Below are 26,888 nucleotides of genomic sequence, written 5' to 3'. Positions count from 1 at the left end.
TTGGCAAAAATCACCAAAGGTATTGGTAAAAAGATCAAAACAAATCACACAGGTACAAAAGCTAGTCATCTCTTCCAATGTTGACAGGGAAGACAGTTGACCCTGTAACAGCAAGGGTTTGAACTGCATGGTTCCATTTATATGTGGGTTGTTGTTGTTGGGTTTTTTTTCCAATAAGTTACCTGTGCTAATTTTGATGAGCGCGTCAGAGTCCACAGAAACAGAGGGCCCACTATATGCATTGATCTAGGCCATTTTATGTAGGGTCTGAAAATTTTGATGCTGTGTGTGTCGGGGAGGGGGGGGGCAGGTCCTAGAATCCATACCCCTAAATAACCAAAGGACAAGTTAGGTTTTGAGGGAATAAACATTTATAAGTGGATTTTGGGATGCACAGTGTCAGCACCTCTAACCTCTGCATTGTTCAAGGGTCAACTGTGTATCTGTTTTTAACACTAATCTTTGCTCATATGGTGACTGCTGTTTTGAACCACATTTCTTTCATGATATAGCAAAATAAAAAAAAGGAGAATATACAAAATATTGATATTTCTTAGGTAAAACATTAACAAATCTGAATTTTACAATTTAGCATTCAAATATAAATATATAAATGGACAAAAGCTAATAGAATTATCAGGCATGTTACTTAAAGCAGGAACTCCACAGTGCTGCACATTTAAATATAGATAGTTAAAAAATTATAATTTGAAAATATTGGAAGCATTTATAAAATATCAGCCATGTCTAGCTATTCATTGGATAATAGTTAATATTTATGCTAATTTTTCTAATTTGCTCTGTATGGCAGGATCAGGAAAACAAATCTATGTACAGTTTAACTTATAAACCCAATCTGTCTTCTTTCAGCTTCATGATGTTATCCATTATCATTATTCTAATAACTTCACTAACCAACATTCATGCTATTTAATTAAACTAAAATGTACCCAAGCACTTTAAAACGAAGACTATGCATAATAACAAGCACTGCAAAGCAGGAGAGTTAAATCCAACATATTAATCTTAAATTGTATAAAGATGGAGATTATGTGCCTCATTCTTACAAAAACTATATTATCATATCAGATTTAAATCCCTGGAAAGATGATTAAGAATCAGTCATACATTTGCATATCACCTTATACTTTATAAAGCACATTTAGGCCTCATATCTATTTGCAGTCTCACAATAGCCAGAGATTATTATCATTTGATTTTGAAAAGTAGGAAACTAGCTGAGAATAACCGAGGCTAAGCGATTTGGGCTAGCAGAGGCTGCCCTGATGACTAGGGAATTGGAGAATTGGAGATAGGAACACATGTATCCCAACTGTTAGTCCTGCGTTGGTCTCACACTCCACAGAGAGCCCTGTCACTAATTCAGTGCTCACATGCCAGTTTTTATGATCCTGTAGCCACTCTAGAGAGTGAAGTGTTGGCAGTCAAGAGTGCACTCATGCTTCAGAAACATTATAGAGGCCATAATGCATATCGTATAAGTGTATACTGCTGTTATATTGATTTTCTTCTCACATTAATAGTAATACTAAGCATATGATATGAGTAAGTCTCATCAGACCTACTGCATAAACGAGGAAACTGAAAGACACTTAAGGATAAGTGATATTAAAGAAAGCATTAGCAGATCAAATAGATGTTCCAGCTGTCCTCTTCCTATGCCTCTATAAAATGTGTCTTTCTGATTTCTTTAAAAGCATTTTCATCACAATAGCCTTGTTGAAAATATTTCCACTAAAATTACAGAACAAATAAAAATCAATTTTCATTATCTGAAATCTTGTGGCATCCTGTTCATTAAAAGCACCGCCTTCACTTTCATGGTAAATTTAAAGCTATATAGTTCAAATGTTAAAATTGGACACAAATTGATGATTCTGTTAGAGTTGCTGCTGTGAAAACAGAAGTGTTTTGATGGTTATCCTCAGCTTCCTAGGTTGAACTTCCCCTCTCCATGCCACGCCCCTTAATTCCACAGAGGTACATGGTCTTGTACAAGTCGCTTAAACTCTTGGGTTTTAAGATCCCTTCATCACTTAAAATGTAATTCTAACTACCAGATCCTTGATTCTGAACTGCATTTTCAAATTAGACCCAGCAACCTCATAATTTGTATAATGTGATTTCCCCCTGATTACCTTAGCAGTTCATGATGGCCTATTAACATGTGCATGCGGACAGAATAAAAAGCCTTACACATGTTGACGAAAATATTTCACTTGGAATATTTCCATGTGTGCCTTTTGTCTATTGACGTGCAATTCTCCAGGATACTAAAATGAAAATAACCTTGACTATGAATCATGAGACACGGGTTCTATTCCAGGCTCTGACAGAAAATGTGGATTTAACTTTTGTGAGCGACAGCATATTTAGGTATAAAGAATAAGTATAAAAATACGCATCCTGCCTACCTCATGAATACGATGTAAGAGAATAAATTGACTCAAGTTTGGAACAAGTGAGGTTAAAGGAGAATAGTGAACAGCACAAACAACGCTGGCAAAGTTCTGCTTTACCTGACGGGGAGATGTGCCGCCAAGAAATGGTAGGCTCTGGTTTCCCAGTGGCCAAACAAATTAGGGTGACATTGGTTCCTTCATTGATGGTCATATCACTTGAGATGTCATATATCTTCGGAGGAACTGAAATGGTAAAACATGCAGTGGTCAGAAAAAAATATATAAAATTCTGTTGAGCTATATATGATAACTCCATGATCTCATGCACTAAAGCAGGGGTGGTGACATGCGCTTATGGCCTATGATCATGATCAGTACCCCAAACATAGATTCTCTAGCTCCTCAAGACTCTCCTAGTTTTCTTTGTTGGTTAGTTTTATTTTTTTTCTAATCTTTAGATGTGTAATATTTAATAACAAAAATGTTTAAGCATTGCTCAAATTAAAGTTTTATTGTGGATACTATTTTTGTTGTTATTAATCCTCACCCGAGAATAATCTTTTTCCATTGATTTTCAGAGAGAGTGGGAAAGAGGGGGAGAAACAGGGAGAGAGAGAGAAACATTGATGTGAGAGAAACACATCCACTAGTTGCCTCCCACATGTATCCCAACCAGGGCTAGGGATCGAGTCTGCAACCGAGGCATGTGCCCTTGAGCAGAATTGAATCCATGATTCTTCAGTCCACAGGCCAACACTCTAACCACTGAGCAAAAAACGGATAGGGCTATTGTGGATATTTTGTATTAAATAAACTGGAGTATTGCTAATCAATCTGTTCTATCCATGTATCTTCACCATAATGATGGTTTTCTTGTTGAAAAGAGTAATAAAAATGGAAATTTAGAAGAAACTTAAGCTAGAACAGTTGTGCTTACATCTTGATTCAAAAGCTGAGTAAGATAAAAAAACATGTGCAGGAAGGACTAGGAAGTAAGATTCTGGGGTCCCAAAGGCATTTTGGGCCTCAATTATCTATTTGCTAAATAGTAGGGCTGGATATTTCCAGCATTTATGTTCTAAGGGACACTATTACTAGGGGCTGTGAAACTTGTGTTCCCCAAGAGTTTTCTTGTCAGTGACGGCTGGAAACCACTGGTTGAAATAGTTCTTCACTTGGGGATTTCTTAGAACCTCTGTTATGCCCACTGTACCTCTCAAGAGTAAAGGGGAAAATATTATGTTGTATTTTTTATTGTCCCTGATGTATTAGACCATGGGAGCTTTTATCCCAGCAGCATTTGATGAAAAGTTTACAGACCATGGAATACAAGGTGGGAAAGTTGGATAGAAAAATCCTTAAATTAACTTCCTGGGTTAAAATGTCCATTATTCTCTCAAATACCAAATGGTCTCATTTAAACATCAAACAACATGGATATGAATCCTGGGTCCTCTACTGGCTAGTGAGTTATCTAGGGCAAGTTACTTAATGTATCTCAGACTCAGTGTCTTCATCTGAAACATGGAGGTAATAATACAAACCCCATGTAGCTGCTGGGAGCATTCTATAAGTCAATACATGTTAAAGGACTTAGAAAAGTATGTGACATTATTAGCTATTATTATTAGTTGCCTTAAAAGACATACCATATTGTATTTAATTTCAGTACTGCCCTTTTCCTATGCCTTAAACTGCTCTCAGAACTTCATCACTTTGTTAGGGTATGACTGGCTTATGATATACATTTTGGTTTACTATATAAAAATTACAGTATACTGAGAGAAACACATTCACTGGTTGCCTCCCAATGGCAATTAGATACCTTGATAAGTATTAGAAAAAATATGTTTTTACTGGAATATTTTAATTGTTAGAGTTTCTTCATGCAAGAGATATTTACACAGTTATTAAAAAAGTAACTAAAATCTATCTTAAGGATAATTAAATTACCTATCCTGTGAATATCATCTTTGATTTTTTTAAATGAAATCATAACTCTGCTACAAGAAAAATCTAGGATAATGATTATGGATATAAAGCATTTGATTATAATGTAACTGTTGCTATGATTGAAGAAAATGCTTATTCCTAAGTGATATACTATTGTAACTGTTTCTAAATGACATATTTTTAACGAGCATTTAAAACATGTTATCATTAAGCTCTTCAGTGAGCTCTTCTCAGGCAAATAAAAAAAAAATAAAAACCATTCCAAATGGGTACTTTTTTATCTTAACTGAAACAGAACATAAATATAGTCATTAAGATACCATAGAAAGAAAATAGGAAAAAATGTGACTTATCTATTACTGGTGAACAGGAGAGTTAATAAAAATAAAGTTACAATATTAAATAAAAATACCATTAGCTATGTGGATGTAGGTATAAGTTTGATACGGCAAACTAAGAAATGTGTAGATATGTGTGAATATACAAACATACATAAATGCACATACACACAAATGCATATACACTAATGCACACTATTAAGAAAATAAAAGAAAAAGTTACTTAGTACTTTCTCCTTTATATATAATATAGTACACAGAGATCAGCCTAGGATGGTTAGTTTATTTATATATTTTAAACACATAACTGATTCAACTTTAGACAGAAGTTGTGTGTATATTTAAGAGAAGTGTTGAAGTGTCCTAAGACCATACATTCTATCCTCTCAATTACATTATTTTGTCAATTTCATCAGATTTTAAAATAGTTTAGTTTCACCTTATACATTGGCTTATATTTTAAGCAGTAAACATGAATGGTAAACTGATATTAAGCACAATATTTGACTTCACAAAGAAACAACAGAGTTCCTTAGCCATAAACTTAGATTTGACATTTAACTACGGGAAATTGTGTGGTAAGGGGAGAGTACTGAATTCCAGGTGTGGCATGTCATCTCAGTGATTGCAATCACTTCTTGGGGCCACATAATTCAGGATATGCTATAGGGAAGGAACATATGGAAAGAGGAGTTTAGAAAGGGAAATCCCTTTGGCAAGGCTCTTCTCCCCAGAATGCATCACCTGTTGACAGCAGATACTGTGTGGTACGGGTGGGAGGTGGAGGCAATAAAATCTTTCACATGCACTGTAGTTTGTGGAGGCAAAAACAGATGTTGCATTACTGAATATTCAAAGCATTTGCCAATTCTGTTTAAGAGTTCTACAGAATTTATGAAAGGCTAATTCTGGACACACAGGAAATGTAGAAATTTCAAAGCATAATTCTCGCCCTCAAGGAACTTAAAATTAAGAGAAGGAGGTAGATAAGAATGTAACTAAGATAATATAAATATTTTCCACATTTTTCTTTACCATTTGACATGAGTAACACATATCTAATAGTTATGCCTTCTGGGTTCAAATCGGCAGAGATTGGTTTTATATTGGTTTATTTTAATGTGAAACATGTAGAACAAGTTATGCACAAAGCTATTTGGTCCGGTGCTATTTATAATGGAGAAACACTATTAATAACCTCAATGTAGGACAACATAAATGTAGGCATTGTCAGCTCTATCTCCAGAATAAGGCATGGTGATGGAGAAGGGTTTGGGATGATTCCAGGTGCATCAGGCTAAGGGAAAATGGAAGAGAAAAGAGATGCTGCTACATTGGGTGGCAGGGACTGGGAACAATGCTGTTATCTCAGGCATCATAAGACCATCCGGTTCTGGTAGCTCTTCCTGGGTTACAGATTGTGTAAAAATGATCCACAGGCACCCACATGTGAGAAGGACTCTAATGACCTTTATGAATGACAAAACAGTGTGCTTATGGTATGTCCATATGTTGTGCTCTAACCATAGAAAAACAGAGTTAAAATAACTTAATATTTATTCTAGATGCATGTTCCTTTGTATTTTAGACTTTCTCAAATGCTTTATTTAATAGACTTTTGTTGATTTCAGAGAGGATTTGAGAGGGAGAAAGAAATAGAAACATCATTGATGAGAGAAAATCACTGATTGGCTGACTCCTGCATGCCACAAACTGGGCATGTACCCTGACAGGGAATCAAACCTTGATCTCCTGGTTCACAGGTTGATGGTCAACCACTGAGCTACACCTGCTGAGCTCAAACACTTTATTTTATTTAGAAATTTAACTTAAATGATGTGTTTACAAAGGAGCAAATGTGTTAAGTCAATTCAATTATTTTAAGTAACTATGAATATTTATCAGCATTTTGGACTTCTGTGTATATTATTAAAATATTTATGACCAGAGCAGAGTAATAAAGAATATGTTATTCATCTAAATGTAAACTTGTTTAATTTGCAGAAAACAATTATTATAACATTATAATTAGTCTCATCATCAACATGACACCATAAATAAAAACAGCAAAGGACAGAAGTTCTAGATTTCATACAAAATCATAGAATATCTCTCTCCTAATGGGACTTTAATTGGGGATATACAAGATTTTATTATTTTGTTTATAAATATTTGTTGTGTATGACCAGTGAAAGAGATTGTAAAATATCAGAAACTTTCCAAAAACACAAGTTGGGGGAGGAGAACCAAAATAGGGGCATAGGCAAACACATGTACTCACCGCCTCCCACAACCACATCAAAATTACAACTAAAATACAGAAACCATCATCCAGAATTGCCAGAAAGCTGGCTGAATAGAAGTCCTACAATTAGAGAAGAAAAGAAGAAAGCACACTGAGACTGGTAGGAGATGTGGAGGTGCAGAACAGGCTGGTCTGGCACCCAGGTGGGCTGCATTTTTAATTAAGAGGACGATCCTCCCTGCGGAGGCTGCCCAGAGGAGCAGGGGGTCCCACCCCCACACCAGACCCCCAGCCCAGGGTCCCAGAGCTGGGAAAAGAAGTCCCTATGGGCAGTAAGAACTACGGGCCATAAAAACCAGTGCAGATTGGGGCTGAGTGACACACAGGCTGCTGGAGACCCAGCTGCTCCTCTTAAAAGGCCGGCACCATGAACGTAACTTACAAGCTCCTGCTTCCTCTGAGCTCCAGTGCTGGTCGAGGCTCTGGGGGACCTAGACACATACGAGGAGAAACTGGACTGTCTGGCATTTGGACAGGAACTTGAGGGCAGCTTGCTCTCAGAAGGAGGTGCTTGCAGCGGTCATCGTTCCTATGCCGGGACCTTCGGGGTCTCAGAGCTGACTGACAGCCATTTCTGTTTGCTCCGCCCTGGTGATTCCCTGAGACCCTGCCTCATCCAATTTACAACCCCATCCAAGCTGTGCACAACAGCTTTTGCATATTAATGGCCTTTCCTTGCTTACGCTAAAATCCTGTCAAACAAGCTGCAGCTGGGTCCAGGAGCCCCAAACCTATCAATAAAAGGCCCAAGACCCAGCACCAGGAACAACCTGCCTTGCTTCACAGCTGGGCCTCATCTGGGCATTTCCAAACCCCATACAAAGAGGAGGAATCTGCAGATGTCTCTGTAGCTCCTGCTGGGTGGCCCCAGGCAGTGGCTGACTTTGCACCTCCCTGGAGATCCAAGAGCCAGTGTACCCGGTGGTCAGTGTCAGTCCATACCAGATTACAACTCTACACCTCCATAAGCAACATACTCAAGAGGCAAACTCAGTGAACACCAAAGCCCCACTGAAGCAAGTCCTTCTCCATAAGGGTGTGTCCTGCACAGCAGCTCTCCCACTGTAGTTGCAGCTGGTCCCCATAGCCAGTTGTCCTGGAGGTCAATTCCTCCCAGTGACACCAATAGCAATCAAGGCTCAACAACAACATGACTGTGTGTACAGCCCAAAAAAGGGTGCACCTAGAGTATCCATCTCAGGTGATTGGGGAGGCTGAGCCACTGGGCCCTATAGGATACCTACTACACAAGGCCACTCTACCAACTCAAGGAAACTTAAGCAGCTACCCAATACATAGAAACAAACACAAGGAAGCAGCCAAATTGTGGAGACAAAGAAACATGTCACAAATGAAAGAAATGGAGGAAAGCAAACTACTGGATATAGAGTTCAAACCCACCATTATAGAGACCCAGTGCATGAAATTCGTGCATGGAGGAGGGGTGTCCCCTCAGCCCAGCCTGCACTCTCTCCAATCCGAGACCCCTCAGGGGATGTTCGACTGCCGGTTTAGGGGATCGGGCCTAAACAGACAGTTGGACACCCCTCTCACAATCCAGGACCGCTGGCTCCTAAATGATCACCTGCCTGCCTGCCTGATCACTTCTAACTGCCCCCTGCCAGCCTGGTAGTCCCTAACTGTCCCCCCTGCTGGCCTGGTCACCCCCTACTGCCCCCATCTGTTGGCCTGGTCGCCCCTAACGGCCCCCCTGCTGGCCTGGTTGCCCCACACAGCCTGCTGTTCAGTTGTTACTGTTACTGTTATGGCATCCCAGACAATTTGCATATTCCTCTATTATTTGTGTTTAGTGATTCTTTGGATATATTCCCAGAAGTGGAATTTCTGGGTCGTAAGGCAGTTCCCTTTTTTAACTTTTTAATGTAACTTCGTACTGCTTTCCACAGTGGCTGCAGGATTATTCATGTGCACCAACAGTCACAAGGGTTTCCTTCTGTCTACATTCTTGCCAACACTTGTTGCTTGTTGATTTATTGGTGATAGCAATTCTGACAGGTGTGAGGTCATACCTCATTGTGGTTTGAATTTGCATCTCTCTGATGGTTATTGATGTTGAGCATCTTTTCATATAGATCCATATAGAGAGTGCATCAAAAAACCTACACATTTATAGGTAGTTAATATTTGACAAAGGAGGCAAAAACATACCATGGGGTAAAGATAGTCTATTCAATAGATGGTGTTTAGAAAAATGGACAAATACATGCAGAAAAATTAAACTAGACTACACTTTTACAACATACACAAGAATAAACACAAAGTGGACTGAAGACTTAAATGTTAAACATGAAACCATAAAAATCCTAGAAGAAAACATAGGCAGTAAAATCTCAGACATTTCCTCATCGCAATATTTTTTATGATATCTCATCTTGGACAAGGGAAACAAAAGAAAAAACAGCAAAGAAAGCCATCAATAAAATGAAAAGACAACCCACTGAATGGGAGAACATATTCACCAATGATACATCTGATAAGTGGTTAATGTCCAAAATATAAAGAACTTACAAAGCTCAACACCAAACAAATAATCCAATTACAAAATTGGCAGAGGACCGGAGTAGACACTTATCCAAAGAGTACATACAGATGTACCATATGCATTTTAAAAAATCAATCAGGATCCCTCAAATTAATAATCTGTTTTGATTTTAATTATTCAAGGGTCTCAAATTCAACTGTTACTTAATATACTCTGTTCTCAACTCCTATTCAGTTGCTTCCATCATGAGAGAATGTTGCATTCATTCAATGTATCTATAGATTTAGATTCATTCATCAACATCTCTTGTTGGTTTCACTTTCTCCAAAAAGGTAGGCAATCTGACTTGCCCCAATTGCCTTTGTCCATTTGAGTAATCTATCATAGTGTCATTGGGCAGGGTATAAAGCAGTATCAGCAAGGAAAGTCATATAAATCATATGCAGACCAAATACCAGTTGGTATCATTCCCTACCATGTGTAATATAATGGGCAATTGAGTCTGTGAGAGGTTGCATGGTTTACTTTGTTGTTGTTAATGTGTACTTATTTTCTGAGCTATATAAATAAGTTTTGTTTGTTTAATCAGCAATCTTGACTTATTTCAATTACATTTCTTCCAAGAATTCATCTTGTAGTCTGGAACGTAGCGATTAAAAAGTCAACACAAGGATGACTAACGTACACATCACAGGAGTCATATGAGCATAGTGTTTTATTATACTAAAAGTCTGTTCAGATGTTTTTTAGAAACAATAAATAAAATAAAGTTTACACCTGTAAATAGTTGCATGAGATGCAAGGCTGGGTCACACATAATATCGAGAACCATTAGAGGATGTATTTGATGGTGAACTTAACTGTAAATTCAAGACATGGACTATTTGGATCTGTAAATTTACATCGGCTCACTGGAATCAATTACATGCACCATCGAGTTCTTAAGTTGTAATAGACCATGAAACACCACAGATACCAATCCATTGGAGGCCTTCTTTAGGCTGCCAGGGATAAATGTTGGATGGAGTATTGGATGGAGTATTTATTTAATCCAATATACATTAACATTTATTTAGTTACACACTCACAGATTTTGAAAAAGAAAACAATCAAACAAACAAACATTTTATTTATTCAGCATTTATTGTAACCATGATATTCTTAATCAGGGTGTAAAATTCATGTTTTAAAGAAATGTGCACTGAGTGTATTCCCACTCATTCTCTAAAGTCATTGGCTCATTACAAAAACCTTTAAAGTTTTTACTATATCTGTCTGAATTATGCACACAGTCACTAGATCTCCTCTTCAAACATGTTTTCCAGGCCAAGCAAGAAATAAATATAAAAGTGATTCTATCTTTTTGGGGTCCTGCTTGACAAACCTCTTCACAGTGAATTCTTCCACCCTAAAAACTTACCAGAAAGACAAAAACACTGAAATGTGAATTTTGGAGTGAATGCTAAAAGGTTAAAATTTCATTTTAAAATACTGCATCACTGATAATACCAATCATCTTAAAACAAGACCCAATTTTTCTGGGTATGTATTTTGTTGAAATAACCATTTGCATCCATAACCCCTGTCCTGTATCACTCCTCTTTTTCTTATAGACACTTTGTTATAGTTTGCTTTGCAATCTGTCATTATCATTGGTTTTTATTTACCTGTTCATTGCCTGTCTTCTCTTCATTGAACATAAGTAAAGTCCTTTCTGTAGAAAAGTTGTTTGCTTTATTCAATAGCATGTACACTGAGTGGCCAGATTATTATGATCTCTAAACGCATAATAATCTGGCCACTCAGTATGTGTGTGTGTGTGTGTGTGTGTGTATGTATATATATATATATATTAGAGGCCTGGTGCATGAATTCGTGCATGGGTGGGGTCCAGCCAGCCTGGCCAGGGGGAGGGGACATGGGTGGTGGGCCGGTCTGCCTTCTGGTCGGACTCCTGGTCGAGGGGACAATTTGCATATTATCCTTTTATTATATAGAATAAACACTGAGTGGCCAGATTATTATGATCTCTGAATGCATAATAATCTGGCCACTCAGTGTATATCACCAGCACCTACAAAAGTGCCTGACATATACAGGATATTCAACAAGTATCTGTTTTATTTTTCTTTCCTGTGCTGAGCTAATATTTCTTCAATCTCTTAAATAAGATTTCCCATAGAATTTTATACTCTGGAGAAAATGATGCAATAAAAACTGTGAGAATATAGTAAAAATTCTATATAATAAAGAGGTAATATGCAAATTAACACTCACACCCTCATAAGATGGCTGCCTATGACCAGGCCTGCAGGGGGGTTACTGAGGGACGACCAAACTACTGAACAGCAGGCTGCGTGGGGTGACTAGGCTGGAGGGGGGGGGTGGCAGTTGGGGGTGAGCAGGCGGGCAGGGTGGGCAGGTAAGGGCAACCAAGCAGGCAGGCAGGCAGGTGAGCAATTAGGAGCCAGCAGTCCAGGATTGTGAGAGGGATGTCCGACTGCCGGTTTAGGCCCGATCCCTGGCATGATCCTAAACCGGCAGTCAGACATCCCCCGAGAGGTCCCAGATTGGAGAGGGTGCAGGCTGGGCTGAGGAACCCCTCTCCCCCCATGCACAAATTTTGTGCACCGGGCCTCTTGTATAATTATAAAGCCAGGGGTTCTATGTGACATTTTCAAAGATCCTCTCAGTTTGGGGATTTAGTATTCCTTTTTTTTTTTTTTTTAATATATTTTATTGATTTTTTACAGAGAGGAAGAGAGAGGGATAGAGAGTTAGAAACATCGATGAGAGAGCAACATCGATCAGCTGCCTCTTGCACACCCCCTACTGGGTATGTGCCCGCAACCAAGGTACATGCCCTTGACCGGAATCGAACCTGGGACCCTTAAGTCCGCAGGCCGACGCTCTATCCACTGAGCCAAACCGGTTTCGGCTCAGTATTCCTTTTAACTCATCTAAAAAAAAGACACTTTTCTATTTCATTACCTACCATAATTTTTGCTGTGCAAAAAACAGAGAAATAATTGGATGATGATCCTATACATTGACTTTCAACAGAATGGGCTTAGGCAGCACTGTGCACAGTGGTCATTTATTTTTACTTGAGAAGTCATGCAAATTTAGGGTCAAAAGGATTTGACTCTAAGAGTATGTATCTATTATTTTTGCTTCCCCCCCCCCCCCTCCACAGACTTGAAATCTGATTTAGTTGGAATAAACCATATCTCTGAAGATTTTTCAAACTGTTTCAGTGAACAAGCTAGACATAACTATACATCCTGGGAGAACTGGCTTTTCTTGCACTCCATATCTGGAAATGGCTGGCAATATCAAAAGAACAGTCCTACTTTCCCCTGGCTGGCACTGCCCTTCTCTGTCTTGGCCAGACCCCAGAAAGCAAAAGCAGATCTACGTTACATAACAAACCTCCTGGAAAAGGTGTTGTTCTCAAACTGAAAGAAGACATTGTTTCATGATTTTTTTTTTTTAAATTGGTTTGCTTGCAGGTGCTGGATGATTTCCTGGCCTGAATCTAACTAGCAACATTGTTTTCTCTAGTCATGGACTCTAACTGACTTTTTGTAGTTTATGACATTTCACAGATGTCTATGGCTTCTCCCCTCATTCCAACACACAGGTAGTGACAGGAGGGAAAAATATCCAGGCATGACTTGCAAATGCAGACTTTCCAGATTTGTGAATTACCTACTGATGTAATACGGCAGAACTACTTTTGGGGGCAAAGAACATGTTTGAGGAAAATGTAAAATGTATCTTTCAGACTTCGGTTCAAACTTTCAATCATGTTGCTTAGTGGTTTTTCATTTTTGGAAAACCCACATACACATTTTTTTCTCAATTGACTGTCTTTCAAGGGGTCAGTATATAAAATGGCAAAACAGTCAATGACCTATTTTAATCCCTCCATCCCTCCATCCATACAAATATTTATTGAGCACCCGCTTGATTAAGCAGACTAATCTTAAAAAGTCCATGTTTAAAAAGTTAGAAAGACCTAATATTATGCTATCTAATAAAGGCCTAATATGCAAATCGACTGAACAGCAGAACAACCAGTCACAACGACTGGTTGCTATGAAATGCACTGACCACCAGGGGGCAGATGCTCAATGCAGGAGCTGCCCCCAGCCCGCAGGCCCCGAATGGTGGTGGCAGTGGGGGGTGGGACTGGCAAGCAAGTGGCGCCAGGCCAGACAAGGTGGGTGCCAGCAGGGGCCCCTGATTGCCCCGCCAGTGGCCTCCCTCTGCGGGGCAACTAGTAGGGAAATTGGGGGGCCTCCACTGGTGGTGCCAGGCCAGGCAACGTGGGTGCCAGTGGGGGCCCCCGAATTGCCCTGCCGGTCGCTCTGCAGAGGGAGGCGACCAGTGGCGGGAGCCTGGCGCCAGCAAGCAGGCAGCGCCAGGCCAGCCAAGGTGGGTGCTAGCGGGGGCCCCCCAGTCACCCTGCTGGTCACCCACAAATTGGCCCTGATCATCGGCCAGGCCTAGGGACGAATTTTGTGCACTGGGCCTCTAGTTAATTATAATGTGGAGTCATAAATCCTACAAAGTGGATTTTGTAACTACAAGGTATTTGGGGAACACAGAGTAGTAAATATAACTCTGCCAATGGAATCAGAATTGGAGAAACTAGAGAGGGCTTTATGAAAGAGATGGCTTTTGAGTGGAATTTGATGGTTAAAAATAGTTTTCTGCATCCAGACAATCATCAGGCTAACCTAATGAGGCTTTTTCAACCCTAGGATTGGGAGGAGGGATAACTCAGGAGATCCTAGACCAATAGTTATAGAATAAGTTACAAAATCTATAGGTTTGAAACTGATTGCAAGGTACCAGAAGGACCTCTCCACACACATTTCTTATTTATTTAAAATCTCCACTCTAATCAGAGAGGCCTTCCTTCACATCCTCAGAGCATAGTTACTTACCTTCAAGGGCCTAATCTTTATACATAAAAGGCTAATATGCTAAGTGCCTCTCCCTTCCTCTGACTGGTCGCTATAATGCACACTGACCACCAGGGGGCAGACGCTCAACGCAGGAGCTGCCAAGCTGCAGTGACTTGGCAGTGGCAGTTCTCGGGTGATGCACCCCAAAACCAGAGAGGAGGGAGCCCAGTTCCTCACGAGGCCACGGGATTCCACCTTTGACCATGGGTTATGTTGTTGCTGGGTCACTGTCGGCCCTGAATCTGGTTCACTGCACACTTGCGTTTGCCTTCCATACCTTGTAAGACAGCAACTTTGCAGAGTGCCCTCTCGCACTCTGGAACCCCTTGAGGGATATTGGAGAGCCAGTTTCGGCCTGATTCCTACAGGCCAGGCTGAGGGGCCCCACCTGCCGGAGGGACCCTGCTCACTCCACTTATGCCCTTTGAGCCACGGTACCACCCCAGGTGCTGCTGGCTGGGGAGGGCCCGGGCGAGGTTGGTACCAGGGTGTGTCCGGCCCTTCTCACCCAGTCTCACCCTGCAGGCCACCTTCTAATTAATTTCCTTTAAATGTGCACAAATCCGTGCACCGGGCCACTAGTATTAAAATAGAACTATCGTTAGAAGAGATGAGACTTGAATAGCTTGCATTTCTTTTCATACTTCCTGAGAGCAGCATGTTGGAAGTAAAGAGGGCTTCAGACTGGAGGTGGAAAGTGTCATGGGCAACTTGTCCCCACTGGGTTCTTTTCCCTTGAGAAAATGTAGAATCCATTTTTCGTTGCAGTGAGCAAGACAATCGGCAATGGAGAGAAGAAAGTAAGCATCTAAGAGGAATACCCCCACAGGATATGTAGTTATGGAAAATCAAAGTGGCAATAGTATTCCTCTCCTGCCCTTTTCTCCATCTCAGCTTGACTTCCTAATGCCTAAATTATGCGTCAAGTAGGATGAGAAAAAGTAACTACTTCCTAACTTTTAAGACAGATTTTTTTTTTTTTTCTCATTGAAGAAAGGTGCAGTTATTTGCTAGGTAGATTTTCAGTGGCAAATACACACACACTCACACTCACACACACAATCTCATGAGGCTAGTGGTTTAGAAAGGATAGGTTTTGGTAGCATAACATTTATTTAATTATTTTAAGTTTTTGATTGAAGGCAACTTTTTTTACCTGCTATATACACATTTTGAAGTAAAACATACATTGTTTTACAAGAGTTTCAATATTTTAGACTATAAAGGTTTTTCTTTTGCTTCATTTTAGCTAGAGGATCAATAGCTGGTCTTTACCCATGAGTGTTTATACACCAGAGTGCAAATCCCTGCTGTACCTCAGGCTACCTTCAGCTCCACTTATTGGATGGTCCAAATATATAAAATACTGCTTCAAATCAGAACCGTAATAGCAGACATCCCCTCAGGCGGCGGCAGCAGCAGCAGCAGCAGCAAGGCCAAAGGACACTTGCAGCGGGTTGTATATCACAGGGTGTCTACAACGCCTGCTTAATTCACTCTCCTCCCTAGCAGAAAACAGGTACAAAATACATAGGAAAAATGCCACAACTGAAATACCTTAGAGCACCCAAATGCAGGTCCCCATACCTAGTGAGGCAGAACCCTTAAGGAGCCAACTCTATATCTTTAAAACCAGCAGCGAAAGTAATATTTTACTAAGAATTAATAATGAGCTTTTTCCTGGAAACAATTTGGCAGTATATTTTAAGAACTTTTAAAAATTCCAACCCAAATGAGCCAATGATTTCTCCTTCCAGGAATTTATCTTGAGGAACGCAGGTACCTTTTGTGAATACCGTCAGTATTCCCATAAACCTGGTGGCCAGCTCCACTGTTCTGTTTGGAAACGTGCCAGAAAACACCCCCTGAAGAGGCCCGGGTGAACTTTTCTTGCCTCATCCTTGGCAGTGAACTGTTCTCCACATAAACCAGAGGAAACAGCCCAGCTGTGTCATGCTAGGATCCAGCTGCCTTCTTTGCAAACATTTCCCATCTCTAAAAGCTTGCTTTAGAATTTTTTTTGAAACATGAGTCCAATGTCTACCCTTGGACTCCTAGAGTTATAATGCAACACCTGGCTTCTCCTTTCACGAGGTAAGTGTTTCCATTAAATATGAGTTCCCCTTGATGAGCTCAGGTTTCTCTAAAAGTATTTCCGCAGATTTTTGTATCTAAAGGCTGCTATGTTTTAGGGACTTGCAGAGATGATGTGTCGTTGCAGCACAATCAGAAAAATCATGCCTTTTATAAAGTGCTCTGGTTTCTTTGTTCTTTGAACATATTTATTTTCCTAATTATGAAGGCAGTACACACCTATTGAATAGAATGTGGAATTAGATATAAAGAATGAGGGAGAAAAATCTATTAGGTTGAAACACTAAAATTGCCTTTTGGCAGATTGAAATCAAATGGCTACTGGTAATTTCATGTGAATCACTAATAATTGTTCGATATATTTTATTTTGTATATTTATGCAGGTATTTTTAGAAAGATTCACGAGGCACAACAACCTCACCAGAAAATTATGCTTAAGCCTTGGCTGAAAATAAAGTGTCCTTTTCTCTAAGATATATATCCTCTAGAACAGTGGTTCTCAACCTTCCTCATGCTGCAACCCTTTAATACAGATCCTCATGTTGTTTATCCACAACCATAAACTTATTTTCGTTGCTACTTCATAGCTGTAATTTTGCTACTGTTATGAATCATAATGTAAATATCTGTGTTTTCCTATGGTCTTAGGCAACCCCTGACAGTGGTTCTCAACCTGTGGGTCATGACCCCTTTCACAGGGGTCGCCTAAGACCATCGGAAAACACAGATATTTACATTACGATTCATAACAGTAGCAAAATTACAGTTATGAAGTAGCAACGAAAATGGTTTTATGGTTGGGGGTCACCACAACATGAGGAACTGTATTAAAGGGTCACAGCATTAGGAAGGTTGAGAACCACTGCTCTAGAAACTGAGCTAGAAGGGAGTAGGAGAAGGATTCAAAATCCAGCACTTTAGTTCTCTTCCTTTTCTCATTGGGCACATGTCTAACAAAAGGATATCTATAGCAAAGCTTAATAGTTGTTGGACGTTACTATGTGTAATGTAGTGAGAGCTTAATAACTTTTACTTTGTTGACTGAGTGAGGTCTATCATGGGGCAAAATTCTACATATCCAGTCCCAATTTCTTCTTCCCCCCACCCACTTACTAGTTGTACCAGTTAATAATGCGGATTTTTTTCAATAGATGGAGTTACACATATGTTGATATATATGCAATTTGATATGTATGCTATTTTGTGGTATTGACAACAAGCTTCAAGACTTCATATGTCAAATTTGCTGAAGGTGTTAACATCATAGGTATTTTTACGCTTGAAATAGTCAAATTTCATGCCAAAAAAAAAAAAGAGCATTTGCGGGAAGTTTTAATTCATTACTTTATATTGAAGAAAAGAGCTGCTAAAAGTTATTGTATACTTCAGGAAGCCTATGGTGAACATGCTCCATCTCAAGAAACTTGTGAACGCTGGTTTAAACGCTTTAAAAGTGATGATTTTGATGTGAAAGACAAAGAATGTCCAGGACAACCGCAAAAGTTTAAAGACCAACAATTACAAGCATTATTCGATGAAGATGCCTGACAATGCAAAAACAACTTGCAGAAAGATTAAATGTTGCTCAGCAAACAATTTCTGATCCTTTACAAGCAATGGGAAATATTTTATTTTATTTTATTTAAAAAATGTATTTTATTGATTTTTTACAGAGAGGAAAGGAGAGGGATAGAGAGTTAGAAACATCGATGAGAGAGAAACATCGATCAGCTGCCTCCTGCACATCTCCCACTGGGGATGTGCCTGCAACCAAGGTACATGCCCTTGACCAGAATCGAACCTTGGACCTTTCAGTCCACAGGCCTACGCTCTATCCACTGAGCCAAACTGGTTAGGGCTGGAAAGATTTTAAAGGAAGTCATCAGTAAAATGTTGCTTCAACGGCACGAAAGAAAGTCTTTTTTTGCATGGAATTGTGACTTGCGATGAAAAGTGGATTTATTTTGAGAATCCCAAATGCACAAAATCATGGGTTGATTCAGGTCAACCATCAACATCAACTGCAAGGCCAAACCGCTTTAGAAAGAAGACAATGCTCTGCTTTTGGTGGGATCAGGAAGGTGTGGTGTGTTATGAGCTTCTAAAACCAGGTGAAACCATTAATACCGACGGCTATCGACAACAAATAATCAATTTGAATCACGCTTTGATCGTGAAACAACCAGAATGGGCCAGAAGACACAGCAAAGTAATTTTGCTTCATGATGATGCACCATCACACACTTCAAAACCAGTGAAAGACACGTTAAAAGATCTTGCCTGGGAAGTATTAACCCACCCGCCGTATTCACCAGACCTTGCTCCTTCAGATTACCACTTGTTCTGATCGATGGCATATGCATTTTCTGAGCAGCACTTCAAAATGTACAAAGAAGTGGAAAATTGGGTCCCTGAATGGTTTTCCTCAAAACAAGAAAAGTTCTATTGGGACGGTATCCACAAATTACCTGAAAGATGGGGGAAATGTGTAGCTAGTGATGGACATTACTGTGAATAAGGCACTTTTGAAGTTTCTCTTGAAATTATCGTGTTTTCTTTGATTATAAAATTCACATTATTAACTGGAACACCTAGTACTTCTTTGGTCGTTGGCTTATGTGACAGTTTTATAATATGGTCCCAAATTCTTCCCCCATTATAGATGAAGTCTTTGTGCTTTCCTTGCCCCATTCTCAGTTGAATTTGAGTAGGCTCCTGGATGCTTCAAATAACAGAATTGAGAAGAAAAGCTAAGTGACTTCCAAGACTGAATCATAAAATGTCGTTTGTCATCTGTCTTGTTTTCTGAGGACACTGACTCTTGGAGGTCTGAGTTGCCACATAATTAGCCTGACCACCATGGACCTACCATGCAGGAGAGAATGTGTGGAGACCCCACATGGCGAAGTTCGGACACAACAGGAACAAAAAGAGAGCTTAGGAAGCACCTCAACACTCTAGGCCCTGACTGTTGAAGGCATCCCAATGAGACGCCAAATACCGCGTCCATATTGCAGTATTGTGAGTCCAGTACATACTGGTAGTTGTTTAAAATGACTACGTTCTGGCACGGTTTGAAAAGGAATGGTGAAAGTTAGAGGACTTATACTAACTGACTTCAAGACATTATTATAAAGTTACAACAAAGGAAGTGTAGCATCAGCATCAAAATAGACAGTGGGATAAAATAGAGACTCCAAAACAGAGGAGAACACTTCCCATGAGGTTCAAAGCCCTGGTTACTTATATTAAAAACTATGATACTTAAAGCAATGCACACATAGCACCGTGACTGATGTAGGTGAAGAGAAAATGTGCAGATACGCATTGTGAGTGATAGAGCCCGGTGGGGAGCACCCGTCCATCTGAAGGGGGCAGCTATCACTGATAATTTCCATTTAGGAAATAGCTGTCTAGGTTTTCCCATCTTTCAAACATGAATTTTTCCATTTTTTTATACCATACCAAACTCATCCAAGTATCTGTGACTTACCCTGGCCCCAACCCAAAGGGTACCATTATGGGAATTAGAAAAATTTGCCACTTACTGAAGACACTTGATCATCACATACTGGGAAGCTGTCATAATATAGAAATCTACATGGGCTATGAAAGTAAACAGTGCCCATAGATTTATGTGTGTACAAAATCCTCAGCATATGCTCCAAACCCTGTGTGGTCTGGATTCAGTCATAAAATCATAATCTTGCCATCTCTGCCTTCCATGCTGGCAAGCCCTCAGACTCTTCATTTACCTTGTAAGACCCAAGGATTCCGTTTTCACATTACATTGCTTAGTTCCTCATCAAAGCTCTGCATTTTCACACTAATGTGTGGCTGCTCATCTGTCATAGACTAGCCATGACTAGGTCTTCAGAGTGAAAAGAGTCCTGGCTTAGGAAATATTCTGAGAATGAAATTTATTCAGAAATTCAAATAATGAAAACATAATTCACATTAACATTCTGCCCCCCCCCCAATAATTATTATCTACATTTTTAAAATCATCATGTTACTTTATATACATTTCTCAAAGAGAATGCTTTATTTAGGTTTTCTGAATGAAACAGCTAAGGGTTAGTATGCAACTATATGCCAGGAGATCTCAGTAGAGTCCTGTTTACATGCACAAATTCTCTCTAAAATTGGGTTAAAAGGCAATTTGCCATGTTGCTGGCCCCTAGATCATTAGTCACAGTGGCCTAAGTGCATTCTGTTATAATTCAATACCAAAGAAATTGCTTTTATGGCATTAACTATATTATATTCAAAATTGTATAAATTATTGAAATACTACTATGACTACTGCCAAGATATAAAATGGTTCACATGGAAAAAAGTTGCATTTTTAATTATTCATTGGAAAAAAGTCAGACTCTTGCCAGAAATTATTTTATACTTGGTCTAGCTTCTGGGACTTACATTTAAATATGAATCATAAAAACTCTGAAAATTTCATATACTCATAATTATCTTGCTTTAAATAAGAGTTTTATCTTTTTAACTCATTGATTTCCATCAAGTGGGTTGAATATTATAAATTATCTTGTATCTAGGTGTTATACTAATGAGCATTTCATTAGTATTAATTAGTAGACAAAATAATCAAAGGTAATTTCTTTGAAGTTATGATAAAATGATATAGAGGATTCATATAAAAATACTGAAATTTCATAACTAACATTTATTCAGTATTTTAAGTACAATACAGAAATTATATAACCAATTAATTATGTATACAAACACATAAAGTATAGTATACATATATATGAATATATATTCATATGTTTTGTAGTGATATATATTATATTAAATGTATTTGTATCTTTTAACATCATAGTGTTTCTCTGTTTATGCTGGAATATGGTAATAAAGGGGAAAATGTAATTATAGAAAGCTAACCTCAAAAGATCTCTCTATATAAATGCATATATCATTTATTTGGTCAGAATATATTTATTTATCACTTGCTATGGCACCAAGAAATATGGTAGGCTCTAGTTATTTAAAACTAATAAAATAGAATTGCTTCTTCCCAGCAACTTATATACTGTATAATGGGAGAAAGCAAAGATTGAAGTGAATTAAAAATACAATTATAGGAAGTTATAAAAGAGAGAAATATAAAAAATATTAAATCTAAAGGGAAATCACCTTACCTAGATGAAGGTAAAAGCGTGGTGATGAAGATGCAAAGATGCACTTTGGAATAACATGTTGTAACTATCTAAACAGAGAAGTGCATTCCAAGCAGAGGCACAGAGTTGGGAAACATCGGGACTCATCTGTAGACCATGTATTCATCACTGTGGTTGCAACAGTTGAATGAACTAATGTAGCTGGTCACAGCTAAAATTATTCCTTCTATTCACTTTCAAGATATGAACAAATTAATTTTTCTACACATTTCTAGAGAACTCGCATAAAAGCAGGGACTATTTTCTGTTAATCCCTGATTATTTTGCAGAATCATACTTAGTACACAGTAAGTGCTCAGAAAGTGTTGAATAAGAAGGTTTTCATCAGTTCTAAATTTTTCTTATTTGAAAAGTTAGTCTTTAACACATTCAATGAAAAGTCATATTCTTCTTTATATTCCAAATAACAAATAATTTACAATTTCTCCCTTCTGAATTAAAAAACAAAACAAAACAACAACACATTTTGAGTAAACTACTCCTGGGGTATCCTATATAATAAAAGCCTAATATGGTAAGGGTCCAGTTGGCGGGTCAGCAGTTCAACCAATCAAAGCATAATATGCTCAACCACTCACTATGACTTGCACTGACCACCAGGGGGCAGACAGTCGACCTGTCGACCAGTCACTATGATGTGCACTGACCAGCAGGGGGCAGATGCTGTGACTGGTAGGTTAGCTTGCTACTGGGGTATGGCTGATTGCAACTGAGCGAGATGGGCCGGACACACCCTGGAGTCTCCCGTGGTCCCTCCCAAGCTGGCAATCTCCCGAATCCCTCCCCGGCCCCGATCATGCACCAGTGGAGTCCCTCGGCCTGGCCTGTGTCCTCTCACAATCCGGGACCCCTCGGGGGATGTCGGAGAGCTGGCTTCAGCCTGACAGCAGAACGACTGGTCTCTATGATGTGCACTGACCACCACAGGGGGCAGATGCTCAATGCAGAAGCTGCCCCCTGGTGGTGAGTGCATTCCCACAGGGTGACTGCTGCTCAGCCAGAAGCTGGGCTCATGGCTGGTGAGTGCATCAGCTGTGGCAGGAGCCCATCCCGCCTCCATGGTGGCACTAAGGATGTCCGACTGCCGGCTTAGGGGGAGCGGGCCTAAGCCGGCAGTCGAACATCCCCCAAGGGCTCCAGGACTGCGAGAGGGTGCAGGCTGGGCTCAGGGTTCCCCCTGAGTGCACAAATTTTGTGCACCAGGCCTCTACTTAGTAAATAAGAAACATTCATTTATTTAGCCTCTCCAAGTTATTAGGTGTGCATTGTTATATCACAGTTGAAAAGTACCATTTACTATTAGTTTGGCTTTCCAAATAATATAATATTATATGTTTAAGAACTTGAAAATGCAGTTAAGACTGAGAAGTATATTCCCTTGGCCACATGTTCTGTCACTACATCTCCTACCTGCTGAACTTTCTTGTTTTAAACACTCCAGTCTCATCCCTTGGCAAAATCTCCCAAAACAAGCTAAACCCTCTCCTCTTTCTGAAAGTTGAAACAATCAAATAATCTACACAATAAACATTAGCTCTTTTTTGTTGTTGTTGTTGTTCCATATTTTTGCCTATCTGAACTATCATTATTTATTCTTTTATCACAGCTACCACTATAGTGGAATGGTAGAAAATATATCTAAATATTTGGTTTCAGTGTTGAGAGAAATGAAGGGCAAGGTGTAGCCATGTCAAAATAACTAAATTTGCCGAAACTGGTTTGGCTCAGTGGATGGAGCGTCGGCCTGTGGACTAAAAGGTCCCAGGTTCGATTCCGGTCAAGGGCATGTACCTTGGTTGCAGGCACATCCCCAGTAGGGGGCGTGCAGGAGGCGGCTGATCGATGTTTCTAGCTATCTCTCTCCCTTCCTCTCTGTAAAAAATCAATAAAATATATTTTAAAAAATAACTAAATTTACTTTTTGGATAGGTTAACTAATATAGTAGGTAAAATGAATTCTATGAACATATTGAGTTTATAAAACCCTCAGGAGTCATTGACAGTTGTTAATGATAGTTTAAACAACAGAATGGAGAAATGGGGATGAGGAACTCACACAGCCAGGAAGAATTCTGTCTGGTTGAGCAACTACAACTAATGTTGGTGGGTGGATGCATGTCAGCATGAAGTGAGAATATTAGAGATGTACCATAGGAATCTGTGTTTTGCCTCCTGCTTTCCTCATTGTTAAACAACTTGGATGAAATTCTCAGAGACAGGCTTATTGATAAAACCATACCAGGGGTCATGTGTTCAGTTATAACCACTACAGTTTAAGAGTGGAACACTGATACGTTACTTTACAATTTAGTGGTCAATCAGGAGAGTCAAGTGCCCAGGCACAATACCATGTATAGACACAGCTGAGGTAGCTAGACATATTTACCTAAAGATAAGACATATAAGAAAGAAAATTTTGGATTGATTTGTGGATTTATTCTTAGTTGTTCTGGTGGGCAGAATAATGGTAGATTTCTGGTCATTATAATAAAGTATCCTAATAAGAAGTGCCCTCACAATGAAAGAGATTATTTTATAAGAATATAAGCTCCCTGTCATCAAAGCATTCTCAGAGAATATGGAAGACGAATAGAATTAGGGAAGGGATTTCTATTTTGAGTTGGGTGCTTGGGTCAAATGTACTCGTGGGATTTTTTAACTGTTTGGTTCTTTACTTTTTGCTGCATGGTATATGGTTATATGAAGAAGCAAATCAGAGTAAAACAAATGAACATAATAAAGGTTCTGGGTAAATGGTTATTTACTATATTTCCTCCAAGTGCTTAAGATATAATAGGTCCAAATAAGTTCTATTAAATTTGTGGAATGGAAAAAAAATATTTGATTATTATTTTGGGGGAGAAAGAGCGATGGTTCTCTGCTATTTGAACATTGCATTGACCGGTTTTATGTTTGCCTTTCCAAACATATGAATATTGCATCAAGTGTTTATACCTAAGCAAATTTTTGAGTTTGTGTGCATTATATCAGTCACAGTGAATGCATCCAGATCAATGTGTTAGTATAAGCAGATGGAAATATGTTTCTCAGTTGATGAGTAACATTAGAGCCCTTCTCATCCTATTTCACCAAACACCTAAACTCACACACTTTCTGCCCTGGTTTCTCTCTCTTTTTTTTTAATATATTTTATTGATTTTTTTACAGAGAGGAAGGGAAAGGATAGAGAGTTAGAAATATCAATGAGAGAGAAACATCGATTCAGCTGCCTTCTGCGCACCCCCTACTGGGGATGTGCCCACAACCAAGGTACATGCCCTTGACCGGAATCGAACCTGGGACCTTTCAGTCCACAGGCTGACGCTCTATCCACTGAGCCAAACCGGTTAGGGCCCTGGTTTCTCTTTTGTTCCACATTTGTCTCTGAATTGCTTTTAATCTTCAGAGACTGGATGACCACCTGCCCTTTAAAAATATTGTAAAAACAGCAGTGACTATGGTTCATTTTGCCAGTTATTTTACTGAAGAAAACATGTACCAAATGACAGCAGAGTCACCAGCTGATGAGAGGAATTATTATGTATATAACATTGTGCTTTTTGTAGGGAGTCAGCACAACTGTGCTGTGATTGCAACATCAAACAGTTCCTATCAGGCTGAGAGATGTAACACTCAATGGTCCCTTAAGAAACTGAGTTGTATGCTTGATGCTGAATGGTGCTTTTTTTTTTTTTTAAGTGGATTTAAACAAAATTCACAGGAGAAAAAAAATAAACTTTTGTAGTAGAGACATATAAACTGTTCCTTTCTGTGTATAGCAAGGGTGCTAATTGATCACCAAATTCATTTTCTCTTCTTGATATACAATTAGATTGTGTTTCCCAGAATATTTTGCAGTTATTTATGATTGAATTTTAAACAATGGAATCTGAGCAGATACGATGTGTATAACTTCTATGCTTGGCCCACAAAAACTTTCTTTCATGGTCCTCTATTTTATTTCCCCCTTTACAACTATGCACGTAATCTTCAAAATTGAAAATCATATTTTGAAGATGACAGAAATACAAGATAGAGAACTGGTCTCTATTAGCAAAAGGTAGCCTGACTAGCAAGGATCAGTGGTTGAGCATTTTATGAAACCAATATAATATGACATTAAATATGGACAAGGACTGTCCAAGAAAAGTAATTTCACTTATGCACAAAGAAAAATTGTAATTATAATACTGAATCTATCAAGTGAATCCAGCAATGTATATTAAAAATCATGCTTTATTCCAAGACTGGGGATATTAACAATTTATCAACTTAGTACTCCACATAAATGACTGAAGGAAATGATCATGTCAATAGATTTAAATAAAGCATTGCATAAGAAAAAAAACACTATAATTTATAACAAAAAAAGTAGCAAACTAGGGACAGAAAGTTTTTTTTTGCATAATGTGACTAAAATGATTCACCAATAATTCACAATTATCATTATCTTTAATTATGAAGTGCTGGATATATTTCATAAAAATGGAAACAAGGTTAGAAAGTCCATTTTCACTACTATTTTACACTGTCCTGGACTTCCTAAGCAGTTCAATAAGATTAGGAAATAAGTTAGAAATGTAAGTATTGGGAAAAAAACTTCTAAAACACTTATTGATCATCCTATCTAATAAAGAGGGAATATGCTGACACTCATGCCATCACAAAGATGGCGGTGCCCACAGCCAATAAAGAGGGAATATGTTAATTGACTACCACACCCTCAAAGATGGCGGCGCCCACAGCCACAAGATGGCAGTGCCTAGTCCCCTCAGCCCTGCCAGGACTGCAGGTGTGAGTCCCCCAGTCCCCTCAGCCCCCCAGCCACTGGCTGCCCGAGGCTCAGGTAAACAGGGTCAGCTGAGGCGTGCGCTGCCGGCAGTGGCAGCAGCAGAAGTGTGATGGGGGCATTGCCTTCCCCTGATCGCCAAGTTGCCTCCTGCCCCTGAGGGCTCCCAGACTGTGAGAGGGGTCAAGCTGGGCTGAGGGACCCCCCACTCCAGTGCATGAATTTTCATGCACTGGGCCTCTAGTCTATATATATAAAAGCCTAAGTGACTGATCAACTGGCTGACGGTTCAACTGGCCGACCAGTAA

The 26,888-nt window shown here is 39.2% G+C and overlaps 1 protein-coding gene across 1 annotated transcript in view; it reads right to left on the bottom strand.

The window, feature by feature from the left end:
• NEGR1 (neuronal growth regulator 1) overlaps positions 1-26,888 on the bottom strand; it is an 888,615-nt gene that overhangs the window by 388,532 nt on the left and 473,195 nt on the right. The window contains exon 3 of the mRNA XM_079778432.1: positions 2,541-2,666. Within this exon, the coding sequence (XP_079634558.1) occupies positions 2,541-2,666 (126 nt within the window). The remainder of the gene's footprint in view (positions 1-2,540; positions 2,667-26,888) is intronic.

Source organism: Cnephaeus nilssonii (assembly GCF_951640355.1).
Source record: "Cnephaeus nilssonii genome assembly, chromosome: 7".
Taxonomy (NCBI): Eukaryota; Metazoa; Chordata; class Mammalia; order Chiroptera; family Vespertilionidae; genus Cnephaeus; species Cnephaeus nilssonii.
The sequence above is the reverse complement of the archived record's forward strand: the minus strand, read 5'-3'. Positions and strand labels throughout refer to the sequence as shown.